A 26,511-nucleotide genomic window follows, 5' to 3' on the forward strand; every position below is an offset into this window, starting at 1 on the left:
AAGAGGTTCAAAGCAATTTATATACACATATATTCTCTAAAGGTTTATTGCTTTGATACAGAGAACGTATATTTACCGGACTTTGTTTTTGTCTGCAAGACAACTAATTTGGAAAGGGCAGTAACAGTGACTTTTACCTTTGGCTTGTTTATTTAGGTGCTTAGCCTGGTTGCACCTTTCTGTTTCTGTCCAATTTACAGAGCTGTCCTTTCTCTCCATGGAGGTCACTAATTTTTATTCATTGTTGCCTGTCACGGAAAGGGACTATCCTACACTAGAAATTGAGAGGATCTTTTCTACTGATAAATCCAATTATTCATTGTCCACCTTATTTGAAGATATGGAAAAGCTTTTGATAAGGGAACACAAACTACAGTGGGACATTTGGACTTTGGAAACATACATTAAACTTAAAATTATACCACGTGGTCTGAGATTGACTAAATTTCCCACGTTTGATGTCACTGATGTAGATTTTATTAGTACATGGAATGATATTTTGTCTGATTGTTCTACACGCCTAATGCTATTATTAATTTCATATAAATCAAATGTTCTGAAAGCTATTAGAGGAGAGATAGAGCTCTTACAGACAGAAATGAACTCAAGACAGCTGGAGACTAGCTTCGCCAAATTTGATGGTATTCTTAAAATAACAGTTGCACAGGTGAAAAAAGCAGTCCTTGAAACTAAACAAACTAAATTTATAAGGGATCAGACAGACTATAATAGCAACACTGTATATACATGGAAAAAGGCAGACAATAGATCAAGAAGACAATCTAGAGGTAGATCCAGAAATAGACGGAACGGTAGTAGGAATAGAAACACTAATAATGATCAAGGGGCTGTACACAATACAGAAACCAAGAGAGTGACATATTCTGACACTGACTTTGAGTCAGGGGATGATAATGGGGCTTCGAGTGGTGATGAACCACCAAGAAGCATACTTAAAAATACCAAACAAAATTCATCACAACAGGCAGTCTGCGAGGCTACTGGCTCTGGTCACCATCAGATACAAGCAGTGACACCTAAGACTAAACTTGCTGAACCTAAAGGTTCCTCTACAAAGTATGTTGATAACAGTACAACAGTACCACAAACAGTTATATCTGATGATGATCAACGCCAGATAGAGCAGGTTTTTCGTCTTCCTCCACAGCGCACAGGGATAGGACAAACAGGTCAGGACCACTACCAATTGAGAGGTCAAAGAGGCAGGAAGAAATACAAATAACTAATGTAAATAATGTGATAAATTTATCAGGATTCACTTTAACAGACCCACAAATCTCTCTACTTAGTCATGGCTTGAATTTTGCTCCTACTAATCATTTCAATGTATTTAACACTATTCTTGATGTGAATAAACTTATACGTAATATGACTCTTCAGAGGCATTTTTTCACAGAATCCCAACAGTCCACACAAGGGGATAGCCTTAATTCCCAGCCAATGCAACTTACACATACCCCTAAGCTAAATAGGTTTAATTTTGGTGAAACATGTGATTTAATCAATTTGGAGAGTTTGTCACACGACTCTTTATCACTAACCAATAAACAAAGTATTAATGCTGTTAGTGGTTTTCAAAACAAATCGGAATTTTACCCCATTCACAATAGAGGTTCCACCCTAGAAACTTTCTTTAAGCGAGTGGAACGAGACTTGATTAAACTCAAAGATTCAGTTGCCTACCAGACCCCCAATTTGTCTAGGTCTGAGAGAGTGGCTCTTAAGGAGCTCCAAGAGAACAAAAACATTGTTATACGCTCAGCCGATAAGGGGGGCTCTGTCGTGGTTTTGAACAAGACTGACTATGTAAATGAGGCACTACGCCAGCTTAACAATGTAGAGGATTATATCCCCCTTGACAGGGATCCTACCACTACATTTAAGAAAGATCTATTGGACATTTTGGACGATGGGCTGGAGGAAGGGCACTACGATCAAAAAACCTTTGAATTTCTAGTGGTGGATCATCCAGTTGTGCCCATTTTCCATCATTTGCCCAAAGTCCATAAGTCCCTGACAGAAGTCAGGGGTCGTCCAATAGTGAATGGTATTAATTCTCTGTTGGAACATGTGTCACAATGGGTTGATAGTATTCTACAACCACTTGTTAAGAACCTACATAGTTACATCCAGGATACGAAGGATGTAATAATGATTCTGGACAAACTTAAGTGGAACAGTGCTTGCTATAAATGGGCAACTATTGATGTAGTAGCATTGTACTCCTCGATCCCTCATGAGGAGGGCCTTACAGCGGTTGGTTTTTTTCTGGAACATTATTCTGATTTTTCAGAGGACTTTCGGTGCTTCATACTCAGAGTATTAAAGTTTTTGCTAACTCACAATTATTTTTCTTTTGAGGACAGGTTCTATCTCCAGAGACGTGGGACAGCTATGGGGGCCAAGTTTGCCCCCTCCTATGCCAACCTCTTTATGGGTTGGTGGGAGCTGTCCCACGTCTTTGGAGATGGAAATTCCTACAGACATCTAATTTGTTTTTATGTTCGCTTTATTGATGATCTCCTTCTTGTATGGAAGGGGAGCACAATGCAGTTCACATCTTTTGCGGCATATTTGAATTCCAATAATATTGGAATTAAGTTTACCTATGAACTGAGTGAAAATGAAATAAACTTTTTGGACATCACTATTAAGGGTATGGATGATGGAAGGGTGATTACTGAGATTTTTAGGAAACCCATAGCAGGAAATACACTCCTCCATGCGAGTAGTTGTCACCCAAGACACGTACCCTATGCGGTAGCCAAGGGACAGTTCACTAGGGTCAAGCGCAACTGCACACTACCTGATAAATATACAGAACAATCAAAAGATTTGACAAACAGATTAAAGAGTAGAGGGTATAGTTCCCATGTCATCAAAAAAGCAAGAAATCAGGTTGATGCGCTTGATAGGAAGCAAACTTTGGATACAAAAAGTAATGCTCTCAGTCTATCTGAGGAACATCACAAAGGAGTAACCTTTGTTACAGAATACAGTCAGGAATATCATGACATTTGCAGAATAGTGAAAAAACACTTCTCTTTTCTTGCTGCAGATGACAAATTGGAGAACTGTGTCTCCAAGGGATTGCGGTGTTCCTATAGGAAAACAAGCACTTTAGGTAACATGTTGTCACCATCAGTCTTACCCAAAACCGATACACGACAGAGCTCCTGGCGTACACATAGGGGCATTTTCAAATGTCACAACAAATGTAGGGTGTGTGAGTTTGTCCTCCCTGCGGATAATATTAAATCAGAGGTGACAGGTGAAAGGTTCCCCATACAAACATGTCTAAAGTGCACCTCCACATATGTGGTCTATGTCCTCAGTTGTACCCAATGTCATTTACAGTACGTGGGACTTACTACAACAGAGGTTAAGGTGCGCATACGTAATCATCTGTCAACTATACAGGCAGGTACGGCATCCACACCTTTGGTGCAGCATTTTGCTAAATACCATCGTAGCAGTGTCAATACACTGAAATGGCAGGCTATTGAAAGAGTTACCTGTCCACCAAGGGGAGGGGATAGGGATAGGTTGCTGCAGAAGAGGGAAATGTTTTGGATCTTCAGACTCCAGACCCGTGTACCCACTGGCCTGAACTCCGAGTATGATCTAATTAATTATTGGCAATGAGAGAGATTTTTTGCCATGGGTTACGTTCCCTTTTCTGCGGCACCAGTTTCTCTCCCCTATTATTGTTATTATAACAACAAAGCAACAATATAATGGTTTATTATATTGTAGAGTAAATATAATATGATGTAATGGAATTTATTGTATCCATTGCCGTGCATTTCTGCAATATTGACATTTTTTATGCCTCCACTGAATCGTTCTCTTAATATATAGAACTTTTCTTTCCTACATTTCCCCTTGGGGGCTAGGTATTCACTAGCCCTACCGTTGAATACTCCACAAGGAGAATATCACTCAGACGGCAATACAGGGGTTATTTGGTGACAAACGAATCTTGTTTACATTCCTAAATTAAAATAGAATAGTGCTTAGGTAATACATAATACATCATCCAGCCACTTGAATAAGTGTTCTAAATATTATGTTCCCTCTTTTCTAGTTTATTTTAGATTAATAGTATTATTTTTATTCCCCATCCAATAGCATGTCTTTGATTACAATAACATGACAGATTAGGAAACTTTTACTATTCATTTTTGATTACATTAAATCTTTGTTGGTTTTGTAATGCTTTTTGCCACCATTGAAACAGAAACAGTGTAACTGTTTAGAGCTTATGATTATATAATGTTATGTATTTTCTTTAGCAACTCTACATGTGTATCGCTACATATTGTACTATATTTCAAATGTTACACAATTTAGTTGGTAGGTAGTTGCTCTCTATGGTGTGCATTTTTAGCGGTTTAGTCCATAGTTAGATTTATTGTTTAAATCCTTTTGATTAGTTTTCATTAGATAATTCTGCTGTCATATATGTTTTTGTGTATATTCATTCATGTTATTGGTAGGTTTTCTAGTGACAGGCTCTTTGTAATAAGAAAACTCTGAATTGAAATATAACATTTCTTTGTAAAAGTACTCAAAGAGTTAAATTAGCATCACAATGTGAGATTTTGTTTTTACCCAATCAGGGTTATCCTGGTGCTTTTTAAGGTACACAGGTGCTAAGTCCATTAGCTATGATTACGGCCCCTGGCCGAAACATGTTAGCGGACTAATGTTGTGCATGCATTTGTGCCATTTCATGGAGTGTTTTTATCCTATATTTCAATAAAGACTATTTGCTTTTAAGACCGCTGCTTGCAACTTTTTTCTACTTTACTATATATATATATATATATATATATATACACATACACAAATATATATATATATATATATATATACATACAGTATATATATATACATTATAGCCCTTTACAGTCAAATAACTTATCATATACCATATACCTTTTAACCCTTATAACATTTTGTATTAATATTATGAAATGTATATTTATATGGAATTTTAATCAGAAAGTGTATTTATGAGTGTAATAATTTATTTTAATGTATTTATGTTGTGTTTGGGGCAACTTTTTTTAAACCTTACACTTTACGCTAGGTCTTCACGCACGCTAACCTGATTAATCCACATTTTATTTATGCTCGAGTGCAACTTTGTAATATGCATGTAAGTTAGCGCGGTCGTGATATTGCATATCGTGACCCGTGCTAACTATAGAGCACCACTTGTAATCTAGTCCTTTATGTTTTGATATAAACAATTTAACCTCTTCTCTGGAACTAAGCAGAATTAAGCCATCTGGTGTATAAATACTCATTTGAGCTGGATAAACCAGCCTTGGAGAAAAGCCAATTTTTCTGAACAAGTCCATAAAAGCTGCCATATACTTCCTTTTACGGGACACCTCAGCAGAATAGTCCTGAAACAAGAGAATATTGTGATATTTATACTTCAGTGATGTGTTCTCCCTATAGGCTTTCATAACTGAAGTTCTTTCCTGAACATGTAAAAATTTAGCAGCCACCTCTCTCGGAATTGGTGAGCCACCACTTGTCTTCCAAAAAAATCATCTATCTATCTATCTATCTATCTATCTATCTATCTATCTATGTCTCTCTCTCTCTCTCTCTCTCTCTCTCTCTCTCTCTATATATATATATATATATAAATAAATAGAAAATTTTCTTCTTTGTGAAGAATATTGGAATGTAAAATATTCATAACTACCGTCAGGTTAGCGCAGCTGGCCTAACACAGTGTCAGGTAGGTGCATGAGTGATAAGTGTTAGGTTTTTTCCAGTTTGCATGCTCCATTGATGACTATGGGGAGACGTTAGCGCTGGTGCGATATCCAAAGTCCTGGAGTTAGCGTGAGTCAGCTTTCGCTCTCGCATAAACATTTTACTTTCAATTTGTAATACACTTGCTAAGCTGCGCACATTAAAAGTTTACTTCAAGCGGTTTTTGCACGTGAACGAAAGTGCTAAACAGTGTGCCACTTGTAATCTGGCCCATTGTAGGTAAATGATGAACAAATACATCCATTTTGCTTCTATTTCATGATTTTTTAATGTATAATTACTAGCATAAAAATTTAAAAGGTGATTATATTATTCAGTGTACTTGTTCTATTTAGTGCAGGGGTCTCAAGCTCATTGCATCTGGGGGGCCACTAGCTAAGTGTTCTTCTCCCATGGGGGCCACTTAAACAGAGTAAGTGCTCTGGAACTGGATATACTAGAAACTGGAAGTGACATTTAACCAAGTAGTAGTGCATGGTGGGAGCTGTAGTCCACAATAGACATACACAGTGTAAATTCATCTTGTGAGTGAAGTGATCATTCTGGAACTGAATAAAAAGTGACATTTATCCAAGCAGTGCATAATGGGAGCCTACACTGGACAAAGCATGCTTGTCTTTATACTTATCTTGTCAGTGCCTGTATAGAACATCAAAAAATAATTGGGACACATTAATAAATGACCTAATAAACAAGGGAGGGCCATATTAAACTACCATCAGGGCCACAAATGGCCCCAGGGCCTGTACTTTGAGACCACTGATTTAGTGCAACCATGTAGACACCCCCTTCGATTTTAGGTAACACATTAATGTTTTGCTGCTTAGGCATTGTTTGCAGCTGCGCTGTTACATAAATTACATAGAGTTCCATAGTCTGTTATTAGCTGGATACGTCATTTTCTGTCTGTTATCCTGAAAGAACAATTAATGTTATTATTACAAAAGTGTTTCTTATGAAGACTTCCTCATTCTTTAATGCAATTTGCAGTTAATAATTAACAGAGGTCTACACAAAGTCTGTAAGGTGGATCATGCTGACTGAAAGTTTTGTGAAATGAATTTATAAAGTTAAGCACACAAACTTCACAGTCATTTTTGTATGCAAATCAATCAGTCATGGATTATTTACAGAACAACACATTTTCGAACAGTGAAGTGAGATTCACAACATGAGAAATCATTCTAATAACAATCTATATTTTACTGCATCTAACCCCTTTCATAAATTAAAGGGATACAAGACCAAACATTTTCTTTTGTGATTCAGACAGAGCAACCCATTTTAAAAAAGTTTCTAATTTACTTCTATTATCAAATTTGCTTCGTTCCCATGATATTTTGTGTGAAAGAGATACCTAGGTAGGCATCTTGAGAACTACATGGCAGGAAAGTGCTGTCATCTAGTGCTATTGCAAATGGAAAACATTCTTGCAAAACTGCTGCCACAGAGTGCTCCTGAAATGGGCCAGCTCCTAAGCATACGTACCTGCTTTTCAACAAAAGATACAGAGAACTTAGAAAATTAGATAATAGAAGTAAATTAGAAAGTTGTTTAAAATTGCATGCTCTATCTGAATCATGAAATATTTTTTGGGGGGTTTCATATCCCTTTAAATAGACAAAAAAGAGCAGTAATAAAATGTTCTAAAGTGTTACAGCATTTTATTGCTGGACTATTGCTTGCAAAGAGCTATGTGTTTAACGCCTGCAAAGGAGTTAAACACTATCAGCTAGATTACAAGATTTGCTTTCATGTTTTAACGCTGAAAAAATGGTAATTTCAGCGTTAAAACAGCAATGCAGCCATTACAAGTCGTGTCGGTATAGTTGTACTGCAAGCCTTTTAGCCCGTAACGTAACGTCAGTCCAGCACTCGGAAAAATTACGTTTTTTTCATGGGATTCCCATAGCGCTGCCATTACGGTTTTGCGGTAAGGCTAAAAAACTTGTGTTACACCCTATAACGACAAGTTCCGTACCGCCATCTGAGAGCAGTAGTTATGAGTTTTACGCAACAAAACTGTTACATAAAACTCATAACTAAAGTGTTACAAAGTACACTAACACTTATAAACTACCTATTAACCGCTAAACCGAGGCCCTTCCACATCGCAAACACTAAATTAAACCTATTAACCCCTAATCTGCCGCTCCCGACATCGCCGCCACTAATACAATTTATTAACCCCTATTCCGCCGCTCCCCAGCATCGTCGCCACTATACTAAAGTTATTAACCCCTATTCCCCCGCACCCCAACATTGCCCACACTATAATAAATATATTAACCCCTATTCCGCCACTCCTCGACATCGCCACCACTAAATAAAGCTATTAACCCCTAAACTTCTGGCCTCCCACATCACTACCACTAAATAAACCTATTAACCCCTAAACCACCAGCCCCCCACATCGCAACAACCTAAATTAAACTATTAACCCCTAAATCTAACCCTAACGCCCCCTAACTTTAACATAATTAAAATAGAGCTAAATTAAAGTTACAATTATTAACTAACTACCTATTTAAAACTAAATACATACTTACCTGTGCAATAAAACGTAAGCTAGCTACAATATAACTAATAGTTACATTGTAGCTAGCTTAGGTTTTATTTTTATTTCACAGGTAAGTTTGTATTTATTTTAATTAGGTAGAATAGTTACTAAATAGTTATTAACTATTTACTAACTAAAATAAACACAAACTTATAGAGAGTACACTAGTGTGGCGCTTACCGTTCCTGCGGGGGTTATGGTCCGTTTCTGAGCAGCGTCACTTCGGCGTGTCTGTGTGTAGTATCCGTACTACTCCTCCATGCAGCTAGCACTGTTGGTTCCGGAAGTAGGGAGCCCAGCCGTCACGCCTCTGTCAAAGGCGCAATAGAGATTCACAGTATACAAGAGTTTGATGCGGCTGCAGGGCTACAAACCTACTAAGTCCTCAAGTAAAGATGGGGGACAGTACAAAGGTGAATAAAAGTAAAAAGGCTTTATTCAAAAAACACTTAAAAGCAAAAAAGAGCCATAGCTCTAACAAACGCTTACACTGACAATAAAGGGGTAACAGTGCAGCACAGCAGACATGTTTCGTGTGTCTTAGCACACTTGTTCACTGCTATCAGCTATTGTGTTTTTTGAATAAAGCCTTTTTACTTTTATTCACCTTTGTACTGTCCCCCATCTTTACTTGAGGACTTAGTAGGTTTGTAGCCCTGCAGCCGCATCAAACTCTTGTATACTGTAAACACAAACTTACCTGTGAAATAAAACCTAAGCTGCCTTACACTAAAACAAAAATAAAAAACCTACCATTACAAAAAATAACAAACAAAATTATCCAAAACAATAAAAATGATTCCTATTCTAATACCCTGTTTAAAAAATAAAAAAAAACACCCCAAAATAAAAAACCCTAATCTTAAAAGGGCCTTTTGTAGGGCATTGCCTTAAAGAAATCAGCTCTTTTTCTACAAAAGAAAAACATACATCCCCTAACAGTATACAAACCCACACCCCCCAAATCCACAAAATAAAAATACAGTAAAACCTAATTTACCCATTGCCCTGAAAAAGGCATTTGTATGGGCATTGCCCTTAAAAGGGCATTCAGCTCTTTTGCTGCCCATTAAAAATAATAAAAATAAAAAACACCCCAAAACGAAGAAAAAAAAAACATTACACAAAATAAAATAACACAAAAATAATAACAATTATTCCTATTCTAATACCCATTTAAAAAAAAAACACCCCGAAATAAAAGAAACCTAATCTATAATAAACTACCTTTTGTAGGGCATTGCCCTAAAGAAATCAGCTCTTTTTCTAAAAAAAAATACAAAGACCCACTAACATTACAAACCCCCACCCCCCAAACCCACAAAAAAAAAAAAAAACTAAAAAAACCTAATATACCCATTGCCCTGAAAGGGCATTTGTATGGACATTGCCCTTAAAAGGGCATTCAGCTCTTTCACAAACTTCCCAAACCCTAATATAAAAAAAACCCACCCCAAAAAAACCTTAAAAAAAACACTAACCCCTCTTTAGGTACTCACAGTTGCTGAAGTCCCGCTTGAACGATCTTCATCTTGGTGGCTCCATCTTCATCCAGGCGGCTCCATCTTTATCCATCGCAGGACCGGCATCTTCTTTATCCCTGCGGAGGCGGAGGTCCAGGCGAAGGACCAAGGCGGAGGTCCATCGATCCAACGTTAAGGTCCCCTTCATGCGATCGTCCGTTGCACACTGAGGATTCAAATTCAAGGTACCCCTTTTATACTGGGGTACCATTGCATTTCTATTGGCTGAAAATTTTTAATCAGCCAATAGGAATAAGGGCTGCTAAAATCATATTGGCTGTTCAAATCAGCCAATAGGATTTAAGCAGCTCTCATTCCTATTGGCTTTTAAGGGCTATTGGTAGTTTTTATAGATTAGGTTTCTTTTATTTTGGGGTGTTTTTTATGGGTATTAGAATAGGAATAATTGTTATTATTTTGGATAATTCGTTTGTTATTTTGTGTAATGTTTTTTTTTCGTTTTGGGGTGATTTTTTTTTAGAATAACCATTTTTTATTTTTAATGGGCAGCAAAAGGGCTGAATGCCCCTTTAAGGGCAATGCCCATACAAATGCCCTTTTCAGGGCAATGGGTAGATTAGGTTTTACTATATTTTTATTTTGTGGGTTGGGGGGGGTTGTATACTGTTAGGGGTGTATTTTTTTCTTTTGTAGAAAAAGAGCTGATTTCTTTAGGGCAATGCCCTACAAAATGCCCTTTTAAGGGCCCTTGGTAGTTTATTATAGATTAGTTTTTTTTATTTTGGGGTGTTTTTTTTTATTTTTTAAACAGGGTATTAGAAAAGGAATAATTTTTATTGTTTTGGATAATTTCGTTTGTTATTTTTTGTAATGGTAGTTTTTTTATTTTTTGTAATGTTAGGTTTTAGTGTAAGGCAGCTTAGGTTTTATTTCACAGGTAAGTTTGTATTTATTTTAACTAGGTAGTTAGTAAATAGTTAATAACTATTTACTAACTAGTCTACCTAGTTAAAATAAATACAAACTTACCTGTGAAATAAAAATAAAACCTAGCTACAAGCTAGCTAGCTTAGGTTTTATTTCACAGGTATGTATTTAGTTTTAAATAGGTATTATTTAGTTAATAATTGTAACTTTAATTTAACTCTATTTTAATTATGTTAAAGTTAGGGGATGTTGGGGTTAGGGTTAGGTTTAGCGTTAGGTTTAGGGGTTAATAGTTTAATTTAGGTTGTTGCGATGTGGGGGGCTGGCGGTTTAGGGGTTGAAAGGTTTATTTAGTAGTAGTGATGTGGGAAGCCAGAGGTCTAGGGGTTAATAGTTTTTAATAGTGGCGGCTATATTGGGAGTGGCAGATTAGGGGTTAATAGTTTTATTTAGGTGGCAGTGATATCGGGAGTGGCAGATTAGGGGTTAATAACTTTATGTAGGTGTCGGCGATGTCAGGGGCAGCAGATTAGGGGTGTTTAGACGTGGGGTTTATGTTAGGGTGTTTTTATGTTAGGGTCTTTTTTTCCCCAGAGACATCAATGGGGCTGCTTAACGGAGCTTTTCATTCCGCGATCGCAGGTGTTAGTTTTTTCGGACACTCTCTCCCCATTGATGTCTATAGGGAAAGCGTGCACAAGCATGTCAAAGCAGTGCTTGTATTTTTTGCGGTATGGAGCTCAACGCAACCATATCGCACACACAAGGCGACTTTTCCAAAATGGCAGCACTATGGAGGGTGAAATAGCGCAACTTTTGTTGCATTCGTTAACTACCCTCTGTAGCGCAAAACTTGTAATCTAGGTGAAAGTTAACGTCTGCTAAAGCTAAACCTTGGCATCTATTCACATTTGCCACCCCTGACTAGTTCAGTGGCCATATTCAGTTCAGCAACAGCAGTATTTTTTTGCTCCTGACCTGACTTTGACTGTGTTCTGTGCAAGTCATTTGACTATATTAAATGCTCTAATGCCTTGTATGTTGCTGTAGGTAAAGAAAACTTGTCTTTATGATTTCTCCTACCTCCATTCTCTTTAAATGTTTTTGGTTTTAAAGATTTTTGTGACTATTAACCCACTGTACTGTGTTACTGGCATCTACATCTTGAGTTGGTTCCTAGGCCTAGTTACTGAACAAATGTGTGGAGTATTCTTCACGTTAGCAAAGGCTGACCATGTTCTAATATATCGAGGCCTATTTTTTTCCATTGAGGTGATAAAGTTTGGAAACTGGTGGGAACATAAAAATTCTCCATAGACTTTAATGTTTTTACCACCTGTTTTCAAATAAACATGTTGTAAGTAGCAAAGTTTGCACATTTTATTTGCAGAATGTTCATTCCTGTTGCAGCATTTTTTTAATGTGTGCATCTTCTTCCCATTTGAAAATTCCCCTTAGCGAGACACCCTATTTTTAGGGCAAAAAAATCCCACCAGGGAAATAGAAGTACTGACGAGCATTCGGCATCAGGCCCTGAGACATCAAGTTTTTAAGAATGAGGTTATTCTTCAGAAGCCGACTAAAAGAATCTGAGTAGAAGAAAAAAAATATTCCTTCCTTGGACTACCAGCTTTGTCCCTTCCTACAGTGCCTTGGCTTAACATTGGCGCGTTATACCAAATTATTGGGGTCTGGCTGCCTGAAAATAATAATGCATTCCATAGAGAGATTTAGAAGCAGTAAAAGCGCTAAATGACACCAGATTTTCACTAAAAGTGAAAGCCGTTAATACACTGTCGGAGGCTGTTGATTATTTGATAAAATTTATGCCCAGCTCAGCTAGGTGTAAAAGAGGAAAAATGTAATTTTTAAGGCCTAGTTCCCATTGAAAATGCAATCGTTTCACTTTAGTGATAGATTGTTCTATGTAATATTTAGTGCTGGCCCATGTAAAGGAATCGTAGTAGTTATGTTCTTATGTAAATTCAATATGTATTTACATATAAAAATATAATCAAGCACATATCTTATTTTATCCTTTGTTAAAGAGTAAACCTAGGTGGGCTCATAGGATCTCAGGAGCATGCACGTGTTATTAGTACTTCATGGCATCAGTTCTTGCAACTATGTATAACACTGCTAAAAACATTGTTGCAAACACTGCTGCCATGAAGAACTAAATACATGTGCATGCTCCTGAGATCTTATGAGCCGCCCTAGGTTTATACTATAACAAAATATACCAAGTGAAAAAATTGCAAATTTGACAAAATTGTTTAAAATTGCATGCTCTATTTAGACAATGAAAGTTTAGTTTTGTTACTGCTGATTGGCTCAGCAGCCATATCCTACTCAGAAGTGGCAATGCATTGTTGCTCCTGAACAGAGTTCATCTGTGTCAGCCATGCATAACAGGTGCATTAATCCCAGAACATAACCAATGCCAAGTGGAAGCAATTAGAAGCAATAAAATGCTAACTTACAGAGCGGGATTGCTGTGTTCTGAAGTGTGTAGCATGCAAAAATAGCCTTTCTTCTGTTGCGTCATTCAATATAGAGTTCCAAAGTGTCTCTGGAAGCAACCTCAGCACAAGAACTGTGTCAGGAGCTTCATGAATTGTTTTTTCTTCACTGAGCAACTGCACACAAGCCTCACATCATTATGCACAATACCAAGCATTGGCTGAAGTGGTGTGAGCGTGCCAGCACTTGACTATGGAGCAGTGGAAATGTGTTCTCTGGTATGAATAATCATACAGTAGTCTCTCAGTTGTCCGGAACTCAAGCAACCGGCACTCTCAAGCAACCGGATAGAAAAAAAAGGAAACATGTTAGAACATAAATGTGCTCTATAACAAACAAACAGTCCGGATCTTGTAGATAGACCAATAGACGGGCACAGTAATTGATGTCTCAGGACTCTTTTCTGCTACACTAACCCTTATATGTATTTAAATATTAATACAGTATCAAGTAAATAGAGCGTTTATAGTAAAAAAAATCTTTATTACTTATTGTTACATAGCACACAAGTATTTTGCAATAGGTTCCACATCTATAAGCTTGTAAGAAGCACATGAAACTTTTAAATAATCATTGTTTGTTAGCACCCGAAAATGGCTGCCAAGCTCTGCCCACAGCATTATTCTTGCCCAATTAGCTGTTTTTTGTATGACAGTTTAGCAGTGCACGCTTAATATTTTTCAGTTAGCTATTTCAACTTGCACATGCACAAATCAGCATGTGCGAGTAGGAAAACTTATTTACGAGTCGATTGTGATTGGAGAAACTTAATATACCAAAATATTTGGGCTGACATTTTCAGCTCCTAGCAAACGATGAATATTTAAATGTTTCATGTACTTCTTACAAGTTTATAGATGCAGGACCAGTTGCAGGATGCTTCTCTGTTATGTAACATAAGTATTCAAAAAATTATGTATTGGGTCTAGACTGTCCATTTAATGCTACAGAATACAAAGATATTCTACGCAATTGAGTGCCCTCAACTTTGTGGCAACAGTTTGAGGAAGGTTGTTTCCTGTTCCAGCATGATTGTGCAGAAAGGAAGGTCCATAAAGACATGGTTTGATGAGTTTAGTGAGGAGGAACTCTTGTGACCTGCAAATAGCCCTGACGCCAACCCATTGAACACTTTTGAATTGAATTGGAATGCTTATTGCAAGCCAGACCTTTCTGTCCCACTATAATGCCTGACCTCACAAATGCTCTTTTGGATGAATAAGCACAAATTGCCACAGAAACACAAAGGGGAGGGGAAACTCCATATTAATGTCAGTTTTTTTTTTAATATAGGTGGGATAATCAAGTGTCCGCATAAAGTGTAGCTACATTTTTTTTTCTCAGTCCAGGAAGATTCCTTTTACAGTAAAAATACATCTAGAATTCCCTCTTTTAGAAGCTACAAAGAAAAAAAAAGCAAAGCTTTCATGTTCATAGTTACATACAAGCCTTTGGGCAGTTATAAAATGCTACAAAGCATTATTGCATGCTATTATTGCATTTTATGCCACTTTAACTCCTTCATGTGCAAGATCCTTATTTCTTGAACATTCAACACTGTTAAGGTAACACCTATGTTTACTGACATTAATTGGCTAGAGCATTTCAGCTAAAAGACCTGTGTCCTGTTATTGAAATGGTTGTCTGTTATCTGAAGTTGCTTAATCTCATTTATTATGGAATCTAAATATTTATGGGTTTCTTTGACAAAAAGAGCTCCCACAGATGGATGAACATATTAAGACTTTTACACATTACAACCGGTTGTACACATTTTATTCTTACTACTTGAAACTGCAGAGATGCTTAGCTACCTGTATAAACATAGTAACATAGTAAAATAGTAGATGAGGTTGAAAAAAAGACTGAAGTCCATCGAGTTCAACCTATACAAATCTAATAATATACTTACAAAAAGCTCCGGTTGAGCTTAAAAGGCCCATTTATCAAGCTCCGAACGGGGAAAGTCTTCAGACTCGCCAGAAACAGCAGTTATGAAACAGCGTCTAAAGACCGCTGCTCCATAACCCTGTCCACCTGCTCTGAGCAGGAGGACAGAGATCGCCACAATTCAACCCGATTGAGTACTATCGGGTTGATTGACACCCTCCTGCTGACGGCCGATTGGCTGCGAGTCTCACAAGAGCTGCTGATGCAATGCTGAATACGGAGATCGTATTGCTCTCCGCATTCAGCGATGTCTGTCGGACCTGATCCGCACTGTTAGATCAGGTACGACAGACATTTGATATATTGGCCTCCAAATCTCCTTTCCTCCAGCCTTAAATTGTGACCTCTTGTCATAAACAATTTTCTTGGAATAAATAGAGCTTCTGCCATGGGCCTTGAATATATTTATATAAAGTAATCATGTCACCTCTCAAGCGCCTTTTTTCTAGAGAAAACAGAACCAGTTTGGCTAACCTCTCCTCATAGCTTAAATTCTCAATTCCCCTTATTAGCTTTGTGGCCCTTGTCTGAACTTTTTCTAGGCCTGCAATGTCTTTTTTTGAGATCAGTCCCCAGAACTGCACTCCATACTCAAGGTAATGTCTTACCAGGGATTTATATAGTGACAGAAGTATGCTTTTCTCATTTGCATCAATGCCTCTTTTAATACATACTAGTACGTTATTAGCCTTAGAAGCCGCTGCCTTCCTCCTCTGTTTGGCTAAGTCTAGTCCTATTTAAATAATACATTGCCTAATTATTTTTACTTCCAAAATGTAGAACCTTGTATTTTCCTGTATTAAATTTAATTTTCCATTTACCCGCCCATACTTCTAATTTTTGCAGATCCTCTAGTAACACAAGTTCATCCTGCTCTGACCTAATGACCTTACACAACTTTGTATCATCTTCAAAAATAGAGATGTTGCCATTTAATCCTTGCTCCAAGTCATTAATAAAAATATTAAAAAGAACAGAACCCAGTACTAATCCCTGGGGGACTCCACTGATTACCTTTGTCCTATCTGAGTATGATCCATTTACTACTACTTGTTGCTCCCTGTCTTTTATCCAGTTATTTATCCATGAGCTAACATTTCCAGCTATTTCCAGTCCCTTAAAGGGACAGTATACTGTAAAATAGTTTTTCCCTTAATGTGTTTACAATTGCTTTTTTTTACCAACTGCAGAGTAAAAAATTTATGAAAATTATCTTTTTAAGGCTTATTTGTGTATATTAAAGCTCTGATTTTGTGTTTTGAAGCTACAACCTAATAAAATGGGTTGAGCTTGTAGGTATAATCAGATCTAATTACTGTAGCACATTGTGTACATATACCTGCTTCTTTATCTTATATCTGTCCTTAAAACAATCACCAGTACTTTGAGAGAACAATGGAAAATCAACATTTCTCCTGTTAAGTGTAGTCAGTCCACGGGTCATCCATTACTTATGGAATATTTCTCTTCCTAACAGGAAACTGCAAGAGAATTACCCAGCAGAGCTTGCTATATAGCTCCTCCCCTCACCTATCATAGTCAGTCATTCTCTTGCAGCCTAACTAGTAGGAAGCTGTGAGAGATCTGTGGTGTTTTTTTAACTTAGTTTATTTCTACAATCAAAAGTTTGTTATTTTTAAATGGCACCGGAGTGTGCTGTTTATTCTCAGGCAGCATTAGAAGAAGAATCTGCCTGGGTTTCTTTCTATGGTCTTAGCAGACGTAACTAAGACCCACTGGCTGTTTCTCATCTGAGGCGTGAGGTACTTTCAGAGAAGGGGAATAGCATGCAGGGCTCCCCTGCAACAAATGAGGTATGCGCAGTAATTTATTTTCTGAGGAATGGAATTGACTGAGAAAATACTGCTGATACCATTGTAAAGTAAGTTCAGCCTTAAATGCAGCGATAGCGACTGGTATCAGGCTGATGTGTGTGTGTGTGTGTGTGCACTGAATGTATTTTCTAAGGAATGGAATTGACTCTGAAAATACTGTAAATACTGAAATAATGTATGAGCCTTAGCTGCAGTAAAAGCGACTGGTAGCAGGCTTGTAAATAATAATACATAACTTTTAAATGTATGTTTAAAACGTTTTACTGGCTTGTTAATCGTTTTTGTGAGGTACTTGGTGATAAAACTTATTAGGGCATGATTTTTACCACATGGCCATTTTTGTTTTCTGCATAGAAACAGTTTCTGAGCTTCCCCACTGTTGTAATATGAGTGGGAGGGGCCTATTTTAGCGCTTTTTTACACAGTAAAAATTCAGCCACAATCTGTCTACTTCATCCTCCATGATCCAGATCGTCTCTAGAGAGCTCAGGGGTCTTCAAAATCCATTTTGAGGGAGGTAATCAGTCACAGTAGTCCTGTGACAGTGTATTTGACTGTGAGAAAAACGTTAATTATATAATTGTTATCCGTTTTTGGGTACTAAGGGGTTAATCATCCATTTGCTGGTGGGTGCAATCCTTTGCTAACTTAATACATTTACTGTGAAAATTTGGTTGCTATAACTATTTTTGATCATTGTTATTTCAACTGTGTTAGTTTTTCTGTGCTTCTTAAAGGCACAGTAACGTTTTTTATATTGCTTGTAAATTAATTTTGAAAAGTATTTCCAAGTTTGCTAGTCTCATTGCTAGTTTGTTTAAACATGTCTGACTCAGATGAATCTCTTTGTTCACTATGTTTAAAGGCCAATGTGGAGCCCAATAGAAATTTGTGCACTCAATGTATAGATGTCACTTTAAATAAAAGTCAAACTTTATATGTTAAGAAATTATCACCAGACAACGAGGGGGAAGTTATGCCGACTAACTCTCCTCACGTTTCAGTACCTTCGCCTCCCGCTCAGGAGGTGCGTGATATTGTGGCGCCAAGTACATCAGGGCGGCCCATACAAATCACTTTGCAAGACATGGCTATTGTTATGACAGAAGTACTGTCTAAATTGCCAGAATTAAGAGGTAAGCGCGATCACTCTGGAGTTAGAACAGAGCGCGCTGATAATGGTAGAGCCATGTCTGATACTGCGTCACAATTTGCAGAACATGAGGACGGAGAGCTTCATTCTGTGGGTGACGGGTCTGATCCGGGTAAACTGGATTCAGAAATTTCAAATTTTAAATTTAAGCTTGAGAACCTCCGCGTATTGCTAGGGGAGGTATTAGCGGCTCTGAATGATTGTAACACAGTTGCAATTCCAGAGAAAGTATGTAGGCTGGATAAATATTTTGCGGTACCGGTGTGTACTGACGCTTTTCCTATACCTAAAAGGCTTACAGAAATTGTTAACAAGGAGTGGGATAGACCCGGTGTGCCCTTTTTACCACCTCCTATATTTAGAAAAATGTTTCCTATAGACGCCACCACACGGGACTTATGGCAGACGGTCCCTAAGGTGGAGGGAGCAGTTTCTACTTTGGCTAAGCGCACCACTATCCCGGTGGAGGATAGCTGTGCTTTTTCAGATCCAATGGATAAAAAGTTAGAGGATTACATTAAGAAAATGTTTGTTCAACAAGGTTTTATATTACAACCCCTTGCATGCATTGCGCCTGTTACTGCTGCGGCGGCATTCTGGTTTGAGTCTCTGGAAGAGACCATTCGCACAGCTCCATTGGATGAAATTATGAACAAGCTTAAAACCCTTAAGCTAGCTAACTCATTTGTTTCTGATGCCGTCGTACACTTAACCAAACTTACGGCTAAGAACTCCGGATTCGCCATTCAAGCGCGCAGAGCGTTGTGGCTTAAATCCTGGTCAGCTGACGTGACTTCTAAATCCAAATTGCTTAATATTCCTTTCAATGGGCAGACCTTATTCGGGCCCGGCTTGAAAGAAATTATTGCTGACATTACGGGAGGTAAGGGCCATGCTCTACCTCAGGACAGGGCCAAATCAAAGGCCAAACAGTCTAATTTTCGTGCCTTTCGTAACTTCAAGGCAGGAGCAGCATCAACTTCCTCCGCTCCAAAACAGGAAGGAGCTGTTGCTCGTTACAGGCAGGGCTGGAAAGTTAACCAGTCCTGGAACAGGGGCAAGCAGGCCAAGAAACCTGCTGCTGCCCCCAAGACAGCATGAAGAGAGGGCCCCCTATCCGGAAACGGATCTAGTGGGGGGCAGACTTTCTCTCTTCGCCCAGGCTTGGGCAAGAGATGTCCGGGATCCCTGGGCGTTGGAGATCATATCTCAGGGATATCTCCTGGACTTCAAAACTTCTCCTCCACGGGGGAGATTTCATCTTTCAAGGTTATCAGCAAACCAAACAAAGAAAGAGGCGTTTCTACACTGTGTACAAGACCTCTTACTAATGGGGGTAATCCACCCAGTTCCGCGGACGGAACACGGGCAGGGATTCTATTCAAATCTATTTGTGGTTCCCAAAAAAGAGGGATCCTTCAGACCAATCTTGGACTTAAAAATCCTAAACAAATTTCTAAGAGTTCCATCATTCAAAATGGAAACTATTCGAACCATCCTTCCCATGATCCAAGAGGGTCAGTACATGACCACGGTGGACTTAAAGGATGCTTACCTTCACATACCGATTCACAAGGACCATTACCGGTATCTGAGATTTGCCTTCCTAGACAGGCATTACCAGTTTGTAGCTCTTCCCTTCGGATTAGCTACGGCCCCAAGAATCTTTACAAAAATTCTAGGATCACTTCTGGCGGTACTAAGACCGCGAGGCATAGCGGTGACTCCGTACCTAGACGACATTCTGATACAAGCGTCAAGTTTTCAAACTGCCAAGTCTCATACAGAGATAGTTCTGGCATTTCTGAGGTCGCATGGGTGGAAGGTGAACGTGGAAAAGAGTTCTCTATTACCACTTACAAGAGTTCCCTTTCTAGGGACTCTTATAGATTCTCTAGAGATGAAAATTTACCTGACAGAGGCCAGGTTATTAAAACTTCTAAATGCTTGCCGTGTCCTTCACTCCATTCCACACCCGTCAGTAGCTCAGTGCATGGAAGTAATCGGCTTAATGGTAGCGGCAATGGACATAGTACCATTTGCGCGCCTGCATCTCAGACCGCTGCAATTGTGCATGCTAAGTCAGTGGAACGGGGATTACTCAGATTTGTCCCCCCTACTAAATCTGGATCAAAGGACCAGAGATTCTCTTCTATGGTGGCTCTCTCGGCCACATCTGTCCAAGGGGATGACCTTTCTAGGCTGGGGAGCAGTCTGGAATTCCCTGAAAGCTCAGGGATTATGGACTCAGGAGGAGAAACTCCTCCCAATAAATATTCTGGAGTTAAGAGCAATATTCAATGCTCTCCTAGCTTGGCCTCAGTTAGCAACTCTGAGGTTCATCAGATTTCAGTCGGACAACATCACGACTGTGGCTTACATCATCCATCAAGAGGGAACCAGAAGTTCCCTAGCGATGTTGGAAGTCTCAAAGATAATTCGCTGGGCAGAGTCTCACTCTTGCCACCTGTCAGCGATCTACATCCCAGGCGTGGAGAACTGGGAGGCGGATTTTCTAAGTCGCCAGACTTTTCATCCGGGAGAGTGGGAGCTCCATCCGGAGGTCTTTGCTCAACTGATTCGTCGTTGGGGCAAACCAGATCTAGATCTCATGGCGTCTCGTCAGAACGCCAAGCTTCCTTGTTACGGATCCAGGTCCAGGGACCCGGGAGCGGTGCTGATAGATGGCTGACTGCATGGAGATTGAACGCTTGACTCTATCAAAGCGTGGTTTCTCGGAGGCGGTTATTGATACCTTAATACAGGCTAGGAAGCCTGTTACCAGAAAAATTTACCATAAAATATGGCGTACATATTTACGTTGGTGCGAATCCAAGAGTTACTCATGGAGTAAGGTTAGGATTCCTAGGATATTGTCCTTTCTACAAGAGGGTTTAGAAAAGGGCTTATCTACTAGTTCGTTAAAGGGACAGATTTCTGCTCTGTCTATTCTTCTACACAAACGTCTGGCTGAAGTTCCAGACGTTCAGGCTTTCTGTCAGGCTTTAACTAGGATTAAGCCTGTGTTTAAGTCTGTTGCTCCGCCGTGGAGCTTAAACTTAGTTCTTAATGTTCTTCAAGGCGTTACATTTGAACCCCTTCATTCCATTGATATCAAGTTGTTATCTTGGAAAGTTCTGTTTTTGATGGCTATTTCCTCGGCTCGAAGAGTCTCTGAGTTATCTGCCTTACATTGTGATTCTCCTTATCTGATTTTTCATTCAGACAAGGTAGTCCTGCGTACTAAACCTGGGTTCTTACCTAAGGTAGTTACTAACAGGAATATCAATCAAGAGATTGTTGTTCCATCTCTGTGTCTTAACCCTTCTTCAAAGAAGGAACGACTTTTGCATAATCTGGACGTAGTCCGTGCCCTGAAATTCTATTTGCAGGCAACTAGGGATTTTCGTCAAACTTCTTCCCTGTTTGTCATTTACTCTGGACAGAGGAGAGGTCAAAAGGCTTTGGCTACCTCTCTCTCTTTTTGGCTTCGTAGCATAATACGATTAGCCTATGAGACTGCTGGACAGCAGCCCCCTGAAAGGATTACAGCTCATTCTACTAGAGCTGTGGCTTCCACCTGGGCCTTTAAAAATGAGGCCTCTGTTGAACAGATTTGCAAGGCTGCGACTTGGTCTTCGCTTCACACTTTTTCAAAATTTTACAAATTTGACACTTTTGCTTCCTCGGAGGCTGTGTTTGGGAGAAAGGTACTTCAGGCAGTGTTCCTTCTGTTTAATGTTCCTACCTTGTCCCTCCCTTCATCCGTGTACTTTAGCTTTGGTATTGGTATTCCATAAGTAATGGATGACCCGTGGACTGACTACACTTAACAGGAGAAAACATAATTTATGCTTACCTGATAAATTCCTTTCTCCTGTAGTGTAGTCAGTCCACGGCCCGCCCTGTTTTTACGGCAGGTCTAAATTTTAATTAAACTCCAGTCACCACTGTACCCTATGGTTCCTCCTTTCTCGTCTGCTTTGGTCGAATGACTGACTATGATAGGTGAGGGGAGGAGCTATATAGCAAGCTCTGCTGGGTAATTCTCTTGCAGTTTCCTGTTAGGAAGAGAAATATTCCATAAGTAATGGATGACCCGTGGACTGACTACACTACAGGAGAAAGGAATTTATCAGGTAAGCATAAATTATGTTTTTATTACCTTATCTCTGCTATATCGCACTGGGAGTGTAATTTCTTCTGCTGGCTGTGTTTATAAAGCTTATCTATAGCTGGTACGCGCGGCCACAAACTTTCAGAGTAGGTGGGGATACCACATGCTAAATCAACAATTTCAAATGCCAATATAAGGGTAAAGGAGCTACTTGTAAACAATTTAATACACTCCAGCAAGTAAAGTGGATCATTGGGAACAAATTAAAGAGGAGAAAATTTTTGAGTAAACTGTCCCTTTAACTTTGTACATTAATCGCTCATGTGGCTCTATATCAAATGCCTTGGCAAAATTTAAGTATATCACTTCAACTGATTCCCCTTTATCTATTTTTTTACTTACTTCCTCATAGAATCTGTATAGACAGTCCTTGGTTTAACCTGGGATTCCAATCCTAAAGAGACTGGTGCAAAAAAAATTACATTCAAGGTCTCTCTGAAAATGTATAAAAATAATATAATATTATTATAGTTAGAACTGTGAATACATACTATAAATGTAAAAAATGTATTATGGTGATAAAACTATACTAGCCTTTTAGGTTTGCACACTGTAAATAAACTTTAAGGGAAAGTCTACTCCAGAATTGTTATTGTTTAAAAAGATACGGCTAGATTACGAGTTGTGCGTTAGTGTTAAAAAGCAGCGTTAAGAGGTCCTAACGCTGCTTTTTAATGCCCGCTGGTATTACGAGTCTTGAAGGTACAGGTGTACCCCTCACTTTTTTGGCCAGACTCGGAAATACCGCAAATCCACTTACGTCAATTGCATATCCTATATTTTCAATGGGACTTGCATAGCGCCGGTATTACGAGTCTGACCAAAAGTGAGCGGTAGACCCTCTCCTGTCAAGACTGATTTAAAGTCAGTAGCTAAGAGTTTTACACTACAACGCCGTAGCATAAAACTCTTAACTAAAGTGCTAGAAAGTACACTAACACCCATAAACTACCTATTAACACCTAAACCGAGGCCCCCCCACATCGCAAAAAAATAAAATAAATATTTTAACCCCTAATCTGCCGAACCGGACATCGCCGCCACTATAATAAATATATTAACCCCTAAACCGCCGCACTCCTGCATAGAAAACACTAGTTAAATATTATTAACCCCTAATCTGCCGGCCTAACATCGCTGACACCTACCTACATTTATTAACCCCTAATCTGCCACCCCCAATGTCGCCGCCACTATACTAAAGTTATTAACCCCTAAATCTAAGTCTAACCCTAACCCCCCTAACAAATATAATTTAAATAAATCTTAATAAAATTACTATAATTCACTAAATAATTCCTATTTAAAACTAAATACTTACCGATAAAATAATCCCTAAGCTAACTACAATATAACTAATAGTTATATTGTAGCTATCTTAGGGTTTATTTTTATTTTACAGGCAAGTTTGTATTTATTTTAACTAGGTACAATAGTTATTAAATAGTCAATAACTATTTAATAACTACCTAGTTAAAATAAAGACAAATTTCCCTATAAAATAAAACTTAACCTAAGTTACAATTACAGCAAACACTACACTTTAATTAAATAAATTAAATACAATTAATTACAATGAAATAAAATTATCTAAAGTACGAAAAAAACCAAACACTAAATTACAGAAAATAATAAAGAAATTACAAGATTTTTAAACTAATTACACCTACTCTAATCCCCCTAACAAAATAAAAAAGCCCCCCAAAATAAAAAAAGCCCGACCCTACAATAAATTACAAATAGCCCTTAAAAGGGCCTTTTGCGGGGCATTGCTCCAAAGTAATCAGGTCTTTTACCTGTAAAAAAAAGTACAAATACCCCCCAACATTAAAACCCACCACCCACACAACCAACCCTACTCTAAAACCCACCCAATCCCCCCTTAAAAAAACTTAACACTACCCCCTTGAAGATCACCCTACCATGAGACGTCTTCACCCAACCGGGCAGAAGTGGACCTCCAGAAGGCAAGAAGTCTTCACCCAACCGGGTATTCTATGAAAACAAGGGGTTGTGTATTTTTTAGAATGCTGCAAAGTAAAGATTTCAAACCCTTTAATGAATCTAGACCATTGCATATTAAGAACAACTAAAATGACATCAGTGTGTTGCTCATGCACAAAAGCAATGCTCCTCTCTAAAATGTGTTGAAATAGTAAGACTGGTGCTTCTTACACTCTCTGCCACCTCTGAGTTGGCTATAGAAATCACCCCTAACTCGGTTGTTTGGGGTGATTGACAGGAAGCATGAGAGAAGGGGCGGCATCACACACACACTTGCATGTGTAATGATACATACTGCCAGAGGATGTACAGTTAGAAATATCTGTATATGCCAATATTCATAACACTTATTTATATTTGTTGAATTGTGCGTTATTTTGCAGTTTTATAAAGTTGCAATTCTTTGTATAAGAGTTAAGACATGAATTGTATAGTAAATTACTCCAAATACATTGGGCTTTATTTACCGAGCTGTGAGCAGCTTCAGAACCCCATCATTTCAGGTTCATATGAGCAAAAATGCTAGTTAAGTTGAAATGGTCTAAAGTGTGGCGGCTTTCAATCATTCCGATCACATCCAATTGAGATGGTTAACAGCCCCCTCTTGCACGTGATTGGCATATTGCTGTCCACTCACTGCGAGGTTGGGCATACAAGGTTCATGACAGCAAACCTGGTCTGCCCATCTGATAATTAATGGAGTCCATTGTGTGCTTTTAAATCAACTATTCTTAAACATCATTGGTTGATTTTGTCGGTTAATTTCCTTTTTATATGAGTAGCGTATGAATCATAACTAATTCTGTATTTCTATGTTCTTTCCATCCAGGAACAACACTGTGACGTCCCCTATACATTCATAGAAGATCCCTTAAATAATGAAAGGAAAGGTACAACATTGCTACTTTTATTATACCTGCTACAGGGCAAACTAAATCTGGTAACTCCACATTCCTTCTGATTTAATAGTTGTACAGTCACATTCTGGGATTTCTGCTCCATTCCTTAAAGGGACAGTATACACCAATTTTCATATAACTGCATGTAATAGACACTGCTATAAAGAAGAATATGCATGGATACTGAGCTGAAAATCTAGAATAAAACCTTTTAAAAACTCACTTAGAAGCTCCCAGTTTAGTACTGTTGATGAGGTTAGGCTGGGACACCCATTGAAAGGAGCTAGGAAAACAAGAAGTGCAGACCCTCCCCCTTCCCTGCATATGAAAAGACAAATAACATAAACAGGAGCCTGCAGGAGTCTGTAAATGACAGTTTACATCTGACACTGTGTGGCTTGGTTAGGAGTCTGAAAATCATCACCATGTTATTAAAATAAGCAAAACTATACAATGTTACAAAAACACTTCCAGGTGGGCTATATAAAGTATATGGATCATCAACAAAACCTTTATGCAAAGAAAAATCTAGTGTGCAATGTCCCTTTAATATAGCCTGGCTACTCAGTGTATATATATTTATTTTTTGTGGAAAAAAATGTTTCCCTTCTACTGTGCTGTTTCAGTATTGTGTAGTCCCAAAAAATAGTCTTTCCAAGTAAGTCCTGCAGCTAATCCTCGAAAAATACCACTACCACCTATGGTATAAATCTGTAAAAACAAAGAGGGGGAGGAACAGCGCAGAGACAAACAAAAAAGTGTGGGGGTGAAGACAGGAACCAATATAGGGCTAGATTACAAGTGAAGCGCTAATTTATCATGTGCCAGCAAATGGGCAAATTGGTCCATTTGTGGTGTGCGATAAATAACCAGCCATTACAAGTGACTGGTTATTGCTACCGCAAGCTCGCGGTAGCAATTAGAGCTCCAAAAATTAGACCTCTGGTTAATTTTCAAAATGTGCCCCAATTGGCCCCAAACTTTAGTGTGAGGTTGTGTTTAAATAATAATTAAAAATAAAGTATCTTTATTTTTTTTAAATAAACTGCATGATGCAATTTTATGGGGTTAAAGTTGGCGGGTGTGGGGTGTTAGAAAAAAAGGCACTGAAAAGTGCCTTTACATTGCAGTCTATGGGAACTGTGTGTTCCCTGTAAATATATATGTACATGCTTATAT

The 26,511-nt window shown here is 38.5% G+C and overlaps 1 protein-coding gene across 1 annotated transcript in view; it reads left to right on the forward strand.

Annotated features, from left to right (window-relative positions):
- Positions 1-598: 598 nt before the first annotated feature.
- Positions 599-26,511, forward strand: part of ROS1 (ROS proto-oncogene 1, receptor tyrosine kinase) — a 474,496-nt gene continuing 448,583 nt past the window's right edge. Inside the window, exons 1-3 of the mRNA XM_053712162.1 lie at positions 599-1,190; positions 1,784-2,277; positions 3,379-3,445. Of these exons, the coding sequence (XP_053568137.1) occupies positions 599-1,190; positions 1,784-2,277; positions 3,379-3,445 (1,153 nt within the window). The remainder of the gene's footprint in view (positions 1,191-1,783; positions 2,278-3,378; positions 3,446-26,511) is intronic.

Source organism: Bombina bombina, chromosome 4, assembly GCF_027579735.1.
Source record: "Bombina bombina isolate aBomBom1 chromosome 4, aBomBom1.pri, whole genome shotgun sequence".
Classification (NCBI taxonomy): domain Eukaryota; kingdom Metazoa; phylum Chordata; class Amphibia; order Anura; family Bombinatoridae; genus Bombina; species Bombina bombina.